Below are 12,682 nucleotides of genomic sequence, written 5' to 3'. Positions count from 1 at the left end.
GGATTGAAGGGCTATGCTGCTCCCACAGGCGAGATGTTTTTCTTACCCTTTGTGAGTACATTCAGTTTGATCTAATAAAAAGTAAAACGGATTAGTTTGATTTACCACTGACAGTCACCTGCTCCTAAGTGGCCTGACTGTACACTGCAGCATTTAAAACATGTCATCATCTCCCAGAGAAAAATGATAACAAATTACTGAGAGGTAGAAACTATTTATGCAACTTGCCTAAGCAAACTTCAAATGCTGCCTTGATGGCCTACAAACAGTACAAAGCCTCAGCTGAGATGAATGTCATCTTGCAAGAGTCTTCCAAGTTGCTAACAGCACATATTAAATGTGAAAATTGACATTTTTGCATGCTGGTGTTAATAGACACAAAGTAATTTCATTTAACAGCTCTTAAATCTTTATACACCAAGAAAGTACTTTCATCATATGCACTCCCTTAGAGCTGCAATATTGCTTATGCCATACTGATCACATTACACAATTTTAAGCCAAATGAAAAGCTCAAACTTGCTCTCTCAAACAGAAAATAGCTACCTGTCCAACGTAAGCCTCAATGACAGCATTACAGCAAGGAGTAGAGAAAACATTTACAAAATCCTCTGGTGGTTTAAAAGGTGACTAACAAGTAAGAAAGCACATAAAATGTTAATGAAACTAATGCTGAATACCATATGCACGATAATCCATTTCACGGGATTGCATCATAAGAACATCTGAAAAATTGAAGACAGCAAGATGGAATAATAAATTGATTCAATATCTGAGCAAATATATCCTGTAAGGAGCAGAAATAATGTAGCCCAGTATTTCATAGAATCTTAGAATCATTTAGGTTGGAAGGGACAATCAAGTCCAACTGTAAACCTAATGCTGCCAAGTCTACCACTAAACCACATCCTTAAGTGCCATGTCTAGATGTCCTTTAAATACCTCCAGGGATGGTGACTCTACCACTTCCCTGAGCAGCCCGTTCCGGGTCTTGGTAATCATTTTGGTGAAGAAAGTTTTCCTAATACCCACTCTACACCTCCGCTGGCACAACTTGATACCATTTCCTCTTGTCCTACCCATTGTTACTTGGGAGAAAACACCAACATCCACCTGACTATAGCCTCCTTTCAAGCAGTTGTAGAGAGTGATAAACTCTCCCTCTCAGCCTCATTTTCTCCAGGCTAAACAGTCCCAGGCCACTCAGCCACTCCTCAGAATCACACATTAGTGTTCTCTGTTTTTCTGTCCCAGTGCTTTCTACCACCTCAGTAACACATCGCATTGCTATTAGCATCCCATAAAGCCTGACTCTCTACTACTACAGTGTTAATTTCCAACCACCCTTCTCCAGTGACCAGTGAAGAATTGAGGGCACATATTATGGCTGGCTCAGTTATCCTTGTGCAGATTGACTAGCAGTGACCAAGTATCACAGATGACTTCTGGGCTCATAGTTGTGATTCTTCCTTCAGCACTGTCCCTAATTAAGGTCTTTCAGCAGTAAGACATGCACAAGATACAGACACTTACTTTGACAGGTCACCCTTTGCTGATAGAAGTCAGCAGAGAAAGGCATAATAGAGAACAGAACAGGGACAGCAATGCACTACAGATGAACATCTAGCACAGCCACGTAAACTCTGTTTACTTAGGAGAGAGGGCTTAAGATACCTTTAAAGAACAGTTTCTATCTTAGATAAGAAGGTTCATAACCGGCAACTTTTTTCTTTTAATTTTAGCAACACCAGTGTACCCGGTTGGTACTCAAAAAATCAAAAATTGAAGTTATCAGGGAAAAAGTGTCTCTTCAAATACTAAATATTATGAACAATACTGAACCTTCAGACCTTTGAGTGAATGGATAAAGCTACATAATTTGCTCAGTACAGCACACTAGATCAGAAACAAGGCAAAAAAAAATCAAAAGCATAGAAATTTTATGAGCAAAGATACAAGAACTTAGCAGTGCTCAAAGCTTTCCCCAGTATTTCCCCATGAATAAGTGTATTTGCTCACAATACAATAATAAAGTAAAAATCTATTTGTTGAACTTAAAGACAAATAGCACACATCATATTGATCAAATAAAAGGTAAATAACTACGCTGTAAATGCAGATACTTAGGAAAAGTTATGATCACATTAGGTCAGATGTAGAGCCCTCAGTCTTTTTATTTCAAGGTTTGGGGCAGCAGAGCATTACTACTTTGTTTGCCTGTTGGAACAGCCCTCTCCCCACAAACAGTTAACTTGCAACAGAACTCTCAATTTTGGTAATAAAGCAACAATCTAGTTGCTTTATTTAGTACATTGTTAGTAATCAAGACAGATGAGGGCACTCACTTGAGCCTACAACTAGAAATGAACATCTACCACAAGCTATACCTAGGCTGTACCCAAACACATGCCCTGAAGCTCCCACTTCATTAGCCTGGATAACTACTGTGAGAAACAGCTGCCTGCCCGTCAGAGAAAACTTTGCTCAACATCAAGAGCTGCAATAATGAAAGCACAGGATGGTGGAATAAAAGCACTCATCCCATTTGGGACTTTGTGGGCTTCTTAGGGAAGGACATGGTAAGAAAGGCATTACAAAATGCTTCCTCTTCGCCCATATTCAAATCACAGTTCAAGCGCTATGAAAACTTGTACACACGCAACACACTATGTCACCAAACTTGTGATGAGTTTTACATACATTTGTTTTAAGGAAGCAAAAACCCCATAACTCAGAATTAGCTAGGTAGGATCAAGATGTTTGTACTTACTACAGGAAATTGAGAGTGTCAGAAGATGGGAGAACTCTTATAGTGGAATAGAGCCATGCTGCTTACTATTGCCTACACCGCTACCATCATCAAGCAACCCACATATATGCTAAAGTTCTTCTGAGATTTTAATCTACAAAACTCCGAATGAACCGAAGTGCTACTGCCTCCCACCCACTACCTGGCCTAAGTCCAGCCAGCAGACTTTCTGCCGTTTTTCCCACGCCTGAGTTTTTTCCAGCATGCAGACAAAGTGTAGATCATGCAGAAAACCAACATGGTAAAACTTTTTTTGTTTGTTTGTTTTGTTGTTTTGTTTTTTTTAAACTGCAAAGGGTAAGAACTGGAAGACACCAGCTCTTGACTCCTCTCATAATACAGGAAACACTTCCAGAAACAGGAGTACAGCGAGGTAACTTGAAGAATGGTAACTCTGAAAGCTGGAAAGAGACTGCATATAAGGGAGTGCAGTGATACAACATGGGGTAACGGCTTTGAATTGAAAGAGGGCAGATTTAGGTTTGATATTATGAAGAAATTCTTCCCTGTGAGGGTGGTGAGGCACTGGCACAGGTTGCCCAGGGAAGCTGGCCCCTGCCCTGGTAGTTTCCAAGGCCAGGTTGGATGGGGCTTTGGGCAACCTGATCTAGAGGGTGGCTCTGCCCATAGCAGGGGGTTGGAACCGGATGGGCTTTAAGGTCCCTTCTAACCCAAATCAGTCTGTGATTCTATGAAAGTCACACGCTACATGTGATGTAGGCTGTTCAGCAGATGGGGGGAGGAGGGGGACATCTAGGCAGATGGTCTAGAATTTGCATTTTGTAATTCAACGATAAAAGCATTTCTCAGCCTACAACATAATGCACTAAATTCAACAGAACCTCAGAAATAATGCAAGAGGGTCTCTCTCGCAGACCAGTACCATTTCAGGAGAAATTCAGATTGTGTTTAAGGGTATAATGCAGGGAATCCACAAGGAAGCAAGGGAATCAAATTTCTCTAAGTCTCCAAGTAGCAACATAATTTATCGAGCCTCTTCTCAAAATTGAGTCAAAAATAAACAGTGACATGTGGCTACTAAAGACCCCAACTGAGAAGTCTCCAAAGATGGGTAGTGCTCTTGCAATAGCTTCAGTAGTTGAAGTCTGACACCAGACAGTTACAACATCTTTGACCTAGACATTAAGATGCTTCTGGGCTGTGATTTGGAATGCACTCCTCATACACAGCTCCATAGCTGTCAGCAGAAGGACCTGCACCTCCTGTGTGCCAAGCACCTCAGCTTAAACTCAGAGTCCACATTCCACAAAGACTGTGGAGTGTGCTGTGAAGACAGGCTCCATTTCATTCATTAAAAAAAAATAAAAATTAGAGAGCATAAGAGTTGGGGCCCAGGTACTACAGTGGCTCCTGACTTTTCAGAGGGAAAAAAACATGTTCTCTGACTCACAACAGCAAATACTCTTATTTGCACTAATGAGCTGTGCCTCAAACAAAGGTGGGGAAGGAAGAGCAGAGAGTTTTATGCACTTACATACTTGATGGCGTGGCACAAGATGACAGGAGACTGATCCCACTGAGTAATAGAGGTTAAATTATCTTCTCTGCCCACTTCTACCTCAGATAATTAAGTCATACAGACCAGAAAAGATAAAAGTATTCAAAAGAAGCATATCAAGCCTTTCATGGTTCTTAAAAAGAAAAAAAGAAAAAAAAAAGCAGTATTTCAAAGAAGAAATTAAGACTGAAAGCTCTTCAGAATAATTTTTGTTACTTTCATCTCCTAAAAGTAGACACAGAAGTATCCATATAGTGAGCAACAGAAGGAGCGCTTTTAGATTACTGCCATACAGCTGCTGACCCACAGCTGGTCATATCAAGCCACTGAACATAACAGAGAAGTCCATATTCCTTAGATTTACAGAAACAAAGTCAAAGGTACGATCTGTACCCACGTACACAGGGAGGCCAAGGTAGCTGAGGTGGCAGTGGTATTAGCAGCACGTGTTACCAAGTCTGTTGACATGAGGATTTTGGGAGGGTTTTGGGTTGTTTTTAGAACAGGCAGGAATTATGACTTGAAGTAATACACAGGAATTTAGCAGCTGAAGATACAGCTCTGCAAATTCCGAAGGACTGAATCATTGGCACAACAGTAGTCTAAGTGCTGCTACAAAGTGGCTTTACAGCTTTGAGCTCACAAAACTACATTGTGCATTGCCCCGATAGTCAGAAATGGCCTTAACTTTTGTCAAGTAATATTAAGAGCAGCTGCTTGACACATCATTAAAAAGGTCTGTTCAATTTCCATATTACAGATAAACTTATTTTTTAAAAAGTCTGATAAGTCACAGATACAGCATGGCATCTACATTCTTATTTACATTAGGTGCCAAGAAACCATAACAATGTTTTCCTTTGGTTCCAAAGCTAACTTTCAGACATAGTAGTGAAGAATACAATACTTAAAATAGCCGGAAAGTAACTGGATAGCGAGAAACACCTTAAGTGCTTTCCTGTGGCAGGGGAGATGCAGAAATCTGGGAGAAGCAAGTTATCTAACACCACGTAAGCAATTTTGAGTGACGCATAAATTAGTTTGGCAAGATGTGTCTTCAAAACAATGCTGTTCTCATTCCAGAATCTCTGCAATATCCTATCTGAAATGAAGAGAAATTCATTTTTGGGAAATGAAATTGATTTTTAAAAAGCATGTGTACACACATATATTTGCAAGCCCTGAGCTTCCCTTTTCCACTCTCCCTCCTCACAGAGGCAAAACTGTAGTACACCTTTCCCCCTTTCCTAACCCATTCCCCATGCATTATCCTGCAAATACATGTGAAGAGCTTACCCATGAAATGAACAGCTATAAATGAGTATTAACTTGCACTACAGCCCACCCATTTCCCAAAGTATAAATTGTAGTTTTATTCCAGATGTTAACCGTCTTCTTACAAGAAAGTCACTTTTCTTTGGATGATAGACAAGGACAGTAATTCTTGAATACTTAAGACCATCAGGAAAGGAGTGGGGCTCCCTCCCCAAAAGAAAAAGGTGGGGTGGGGGTGAGGGGAGAGGGAAGAGACACGGAAGAAGTAAAGAGAACATGAACAAAAACCACATGGGTTATTGGAACATGTAGAGTTCACATCACCAGCGGGTGACCACTGTATCAACGATAATAAAAACGCTCAAGAACATCAAGGGGGCACAAGGGAAGAGGTAGGAAAGTTAGGTGAGGAATTCAGAGATCTAGTGAAAACCACCATTTGTATACCCAACACTAAAGCATGGCTGCATGACAACCCTCTGCTTACATCATTACTATATTTTGCTAGAAGACAGCTATATGAATATCCTCTAATAGACTATAAAGCTCAAACAGTGAGGGGTAGGAGGAAATGAGCATTGAAATATTATAACCTATATACCAAGGGAGCAGCATAACCATGACATGTATCTTTTATTGTTCAGAGGTCAATACCAGCATTTACAGAAGAAACTTTTATTTAGCCACTAAATCAACACATCTGTCATTTCATGATCAAGTGTACATTTGATATGCAAGACCTTTGATACGATTTCTTCTCAAGTCCCACAAATCTTGGAGAGACAGCTTGTCAAACCATCATCACACTTCACATCTTAGACCAGATCCTCTTCTGTATTACCAGAAGGCTATCTTCTCTTTATCTTCTGCACAACTACTTAACACTATCCAAAAAACACTACCTATAGAGTAGCTGACACTTGACATCGCTCCTTGATGGTATGCTGAACAAAGCTTTTTTTCATCCCAAATTGAGAAAAAAAAAGCAATCTAGAATCTTCACACTATTGAAGACTCTTTCTCAAAATACTGTCAAGGTCCCTGCAATCCAGAAGCAGGAACTCAGCAATGAAAATGGCAACAGGTGTTTTCCTTTATGGAAAACAGTCACCACATCAGCTCCAAGGTAACAAAAAGCCTGTTGATAAGACTACTGGTAATAAGTCAATCAGTCACTCCAAAAGTAAAGCACATAACCTTGTTTCCCAATGCATATTGCAGCATTTGCACAAGTATTTTACAGGCAGGTTAAGCAGGCAGACTTTTTTAGTAGTAGTTGAGACACACTTGGACTAATCCATTTGTTTGCAGGGCTAAAACAACAGGAATAATATCTGTTCTTGCTGAAATAACTCAAAAGGTGGCCATAAAACAAAACTGTATATGACAGGAACGATTTTGGGTTGGGGACAACAGGAGACACATGCATTTGTGGCTTAGAGAGAAAGGATTGAAGAATTAACTGATGGCAGGGTAACCACTTTTTTAAAAACAGATCCCAAACAAGCAAAACCCAAAAACTCTGACATAAGTTACTGCTTATCTATACATGACAGACAAAAGTTGCACACACTTCCTATCATTACTAAAGACGTAGTCCTGGCAATCACACTTAAAGAAGGAACCTAAAAAGTATGCACCTAAGTAGGTTAATCAAGATCATCACTCCAGAACTATCAGTATCAACAGACTCCCTTTTCCCATGGCCCATCTACTGGGCAGCACAAGGTATAACAGTCACAGCTGGAGTTCTGAAAATTTCTGCTGAACGCCTCTTTGTTTCATCTGTCTTCTACTGCAGAACCCAATTTTGACTACGTGTACCAGAGTGACTGTGGAAGCTAGGAAATAAGATCACGAGGTGTGTGTGTTTGGGGGGCGGAAACAACAGTGAAAGATGTCTAAACCTATGTTTTGTGTGTTTAACTGCACCCGTCATTAACATAACAGACAAAAGAAGTCCTTGTTAAATATTAAGCATCCATGCCCTTTCAGTTAGGGAGGCAGAGCTCATGATAAGTGCCCCAAGACATCCAACAGCATCCAAAGATGCCTTAAGGAAAAATACCATGGCATTCAGGTAGTCTTTATAGCTCATAACAGATGAATAAAAAGAGGCAATTATATCCTCTCCTTTTAATCTAGGACAAATAACCTTTAAACAGTTATTATATCATGTCAATAGGATACCTTTTAAAATGTTCTCAAAGGAACACTGTCAGCATAAAGAACCTGTCTTTAAATTTCACTGTATTACTAATTTGAGTATTGAAGACCATATATTTTATCACCCATCATCATCACATTTTATACATCTTTGACAATGAGGAGAGCTCAGTCAGCTTCACTATGATCCAGGCACTAGGGTAGGATTTAAGCAATTAATGCATGTTAAAAGCAAACATACTGTATGACCATTCATTTATATTTTTTAATCTCAGTTGTGAAGGTCTGCTCACGACCCAGTCATGAACAGTTAGAGGCTTGCACCGCATAGCTTTAGGTGGCCCCAAAAAGCCATAGACAGCATGATCTTTGACCCTTAGTGCTCTTAACTACTGTTTTATCTCAAATTTCATTACCCTGGCAAACACAGTTTGGGAAACTTTGTACCCACACCTCCAGCTGTCTGGCATAACATTGTAACAAGTGACTTTAAGGGCCAGAAAAGGCAATTATGCCATCTACATTAGCTTTGTCCCCCACACATTGCAGGCTGACAGCCTCTGGGTCACAGCACAAAGTCTTCGTCAGACCAAAGTTCTTGCTACGCTACTGAGCAACAAGCAGCTGTTTTGAGTAAGCACGTAAAGGCTACAGAAAACGCAGCAGTTTCTTCAGTCACTCATACTGTCTCCACAAACACCGTAACTTACATCTCCCCTTTTTCACGAGTAACCCCGGGAATTGGCACGGGCGAGAAAAATAAGCCTGTCACCGGAGGGGAGCTGGCATTCATCCTCTCAGCCCTCGCTAGTCAGCAGGCTAAATTCACACTGGAGGAGAAACATGGAGCCACAGCTACATATGGCAGCTGGAGGGCACACGGCTAGCGCTCAGAAGTTGACGCACGTTGGGAAGAAGACAAGAGGATGCGGGGAAAGAGAGGAGCGGCAGCAGCGCGGCAAGGACCCATTCCACCGGGTCCTCCTTCCACCCGGTCCCGGTCCCGCTCCCACGGGGACCCGCTCGCCGCCACAGCGGCGGCGCCGCTCCCTCGCCGGCGAGCAAGGCACCTACCTGTGCCGGTGCTCGTCGTGCCCTTGCCCGTGGATGAGGAAGCCGCCGAGGTTCTTGCCCCCTTTGCTGGTGTCCACGTGAGGAATGAGCACATCCTCCAAGCCCAGGTCAAAGCGCTTGTGCTTCGAGGAGTCGGGGAGGAAGAAGAACGCCCCGAAGCACAGGGTGATGAAGGCACTAAGAATAAGGAGCAGGATGAATTTTTCGGAGAGTCTCAAGGTAGCCCTGTGGTGCGGGAAGGCGGAGGCCCCCAGGTTCAGGGGGGGCAGCCTCCGCCCGGAGAGCGGCAGCAGGGCGGGAGTGGTCATCCTTCCGCTAGCGACCACCCCGCGGGGCACGGCTCATCCCCCTCAGCCCCTGCGGAGGACGGACCGGGCGGCGCGGGCCCGGCTCGGTTCGGCCGCCTCCCGGTCCGGCGCGGGTGCTGGGGGCGGTTTAACCATCCTCCCCGCGGGCGCCGGGCCGCGTCCCCTCTCGTCCGCCGAACCACCGCGCGGAGGAGAGGAGGGGAGGGGAGGGGGGGGCCGGGCCGCCCCAACGGCCCCCGCCCCCCCGGGGACTCGGGCCGGGGCGCGGCCGCCCCGCTACCTGCGCGCCCCCTCTTCCCACGCCCCGGTGCTAGCAGGGCCCGAGCGGGCGGCTCCGGTCAACGGCGCTCCCCGAGCTCCGCGGCCGCCCGCCTGAGGGACACCGCCGGTGGCGAGCGGCAGCAAGCTGCTGGGGACCCGGCCTGACGCGCGGCGTCCCTCCGCCCGCGTCCCCTTGGCCGGGCCGGGCGGTGGCTCATCCCCGCCGCGCCGCCCCGCTGCGAACGGCGCCGGGAACGGCCACCGCAATTCCACTCCGGACCTTCTTCCCGCCCCCACGGCGCCTGCGCGGCGGCAAACAACACATGCGCGCTGGGGAAAGCGAGGGCTTGAGGAAGCCGCTGCCAAGAGAGCTCCGCCCTTCCCGCCGAAGGGGCGGGGCGAGGGGCGGTGCCTTCCCGCGCCGCTCCGCGCGGCGGGGGGCGGCCCGGCGGGGGTGCGGGGGCGGGCGGGCGGCGCATCTCATCTCTCCGCGCCCCCCCTGGCGGCTTCCCCGGCGGCCGGCTCGGCGTTGCCCCCCTGCGGGAAGCGGCGTCTCGCCGCACCGCTGCGGCAGCGCCTCTGTGGCTCTTCCACCGCGCTGTCAGCCGGGCCGGCGGCGCGTTCGGAAGACATCGCGCAGAGGCGGGTGAGCTGGGCGGGGGGGGACACACCGCTGATCGCCCTGAGGACCCTTTAAAATAGAGCCTGCCCCCCCTGGAGGGGTGTTGGGGGGTAATCCTTGTGCCTGCCACACCGGGCAGGTCCCTCGGGAGCCGCACCGGGACCTGGTGCGTACCGGAACGCTCGGAGGACATGGCGCTGCCTGTGCCCGGGTGTGCTTTGGCCTGGGTAGCGGAGCGCGCTGCCGGGGCCACCCGTCCTGGGACAGCCGAGGGTCGCCAGTCCGCAAGCAGTCGTGGCAGGTCTGGTGACTTGAATTGTTTGAGCCATCCAGCCCCCCCCACCGGGCGCTTTAAACATGGGAAAGTTAAGGCAGAAGTACCACGAGAAAGGGTGTAAATGAAGGGACGGGCAAAAAAAAACCCACACCCAAAGTGCCCCTTGCAAGTATCCAACGTGCGCGTTTGAGCCTGCTCTGTCACACACTGCTGCCTGCACCAGCCAAAGTCCCCATGAAACCCTGGAAGGGCCTCCTGAGAGAGCAGAAGGTAAGGTCAGGTACAGGCCCGGGCAAGGCAGATGCAGGGACCAGATGCAGGGGAGATAAAAGAGCAAAAGCAAGTCGGTAAGTTTGGGAGACAAGTTACACCTCCAGTTCTTTTCAAAGTATGGTGGTTTTCATTAATTTTTAAATAGTTAACCGTACCAACCAGAGCCTGAAGTACTGCCAGATTGGGGAGAGCAGAGTGTGTTCAGCAAACCAGGCAGATGAGGCTGAATCCCAGCAGAGGAAACACAAGAGCAGGGGAGAGGATAGGTCGTTTTAACCTGTTGAAGTGAAGTTAGCTGGATGGGAGAGGACTTCCAAGGTGGAGGGCAGCATCCCCAGACTGTGGTGGGATTGACAGGATAGGAACTGAATGAATGGAAGCTCAGGCAGCAGTTCACTGCAGGGAACCCCACAGCCCAGCTCCAGAAGGGTCAGGAATCCAGTCTGCAAGTGGGAGAGTAATATACAAAGAAAGCAGAAGACAAAGCATCAAGGCATGTGTCCTGCAGGCAGAGAGCCCAGAGCGGCATCCACAGCCATTAATGTTGCCAAAGCCCACAAGTGGGATGCCCTCAATCCCAGTCACAGCAGCTGTTGGTATCCAAGCAGAGCAGGTTTGGGAACAGTAATACCAGGCATTCAGGTCTGTTACTGGTCTTATGCTTTCCATTAAATGTTTCAAATCTTTAGGAAATTATGCTGGCCTTTGAAAAAAACATCGCAAGTCCAGCTGGATGTGTTGAACTAATGAAGGTTAGTGTTCAAGCTTCTGGCCTGAGTATGGTGTACTATGGAAATTAAGTCCTGAAGAGAAGTTAATTTGGGAGGATTCCAGGCAAGGAAAGCAACTGAGTAGATAAAAAAAGCTCTGATGTTTAATGTAGTGGCACAAGTGTGGCTGCATAAAAAAAATCCAGATGAATAAACACTTGGGGTCAGTCACGTTATCTGAAGTTAACTGATCAAAGTAAAGCAGAAAATCTTACACACAAGACTCACTCTTCCACTCTGATCACTCCCTATGTCCTCACATCCAAGCTATGAATCACACCTTGCTGGATCTTTTTGCATAATATATCAGAAATAGTGGCCTTTCCCATCTGTCCATCCAGCTTAACTCTACCACCCACTTAGAGTTTTGCTTCTTCTCTGATTTTTTTTTTTACAAAGAGGACCCACAGCAACACCATGCAGAAGCAGCTGGACCCTGATAGCTAGTAAAAACAGAATAAAAGTGAGAAACTCTTCCATGAGGTGATAAAAACCAAAGGGCTAGCAGGGGACAGAGATACCAGAGTGAGGGCATGCATGAAAAGAGCTTCATTATCACTCCAACCAGTACAGCTACTAAACCTACATTTTACGTTGTTACTACAGAATCAACAGGCTTCAACTGGTCTGTTGGACATTTCATCTATCTTCTAATTTTGATCTGGTAATGTGAAATATTTCAAATAAGTTCAAGTCTTCAGTTATTAAACTGCTTTTACAGAGTCTGAAAAAAAATCAGTCCATTAAGACTTCTGTTCTTCAGTCTTTTTGCCTGTTGCTTCACTCTTCTCTACCAACCACTAGTTTTGATTTTGCCTTCAAAGACTGAGAAGCAGCTTCCACTTTAGTAAATTTTTTTTGTTTAGCTTGTTGCAAGGAAGTGACATTTCTGTAGGTTTTGTAGTTTATTATGACCTTTCCAAATTCTAAAGCATCTGTGTCTGAACCATGATCAAGTCTTGTATTTCTACAATTTTCTGCTTGCTTTCACTTCTCTACTCTTTACTAAAGTCTAAGAGTAATTTTTCATCCTCTGGTTCTGTCATACTGGGTAATATGCATATCCCTGTAAGTCTGCCAGTGATTTTCCATGCTGCAGTGGTGTTGCTCTGTAGCTGAACAACATTAAATATAGAACTTTACTGAATTAGTTGTTTTTGTGAGCCTCTGCTACACTATGTAGATTCTGCATCTATTTGTTCTGGGCATCTCTAACAAAACACTTTCTCAGAAGTGTCCTGTGCTGAAACCTCAAGGTTTTCAGAAGAACCAGGAATTTTCTGTACTCACCACTTGTCTTTGATCAATCACCCATGTAGCTGTGAGCT

The 12,682-nt window shown here is 45.4% G+C and overlaps 1 protein-coding gene across 1 annotated transcript in view; it reads right to left on the bottom strand.

The window, feature by feature from the left end:
- Positions 1-9,151, bottom strand: part of MAN1A2 (mannosidase alpha class 1A member 2) — a gene marked incomplete at both ends in the record, with an annotated part of 140,871 nt that extends 131,720 nt beyond the window's left edge. The window contains one exon of the mRNA XM_084279553.1: positions 8,844-9,151. Within this exon, the coding sequence (XP_084135679.1) occupies positions 8,844-9,151 (308 nt within the window). The remainder of the gene's footprint in view (positions 1-8,843) is intronic.
- Positions 9,152-12,682: the final 3,531 nt, after the last annotated feature.

The sequence above is a fragment of the Gallinula chloropus genome (assembly GCF_964237585.1).
Source record: "Gallinula chloropus genome assembly, chromosome: 1".
In the NCBI taxonomy this organism is placed as follows: Eukaryota; Metazoa; Chordata; class Aves; order Gruiformes; family Rallidae; genus Gallinula; species Gallinula chloropus.
Note: the sequence above shows the minus strand (reverse complement) of the source record. Positions and strands in the feature narration are given on the sequence as shown.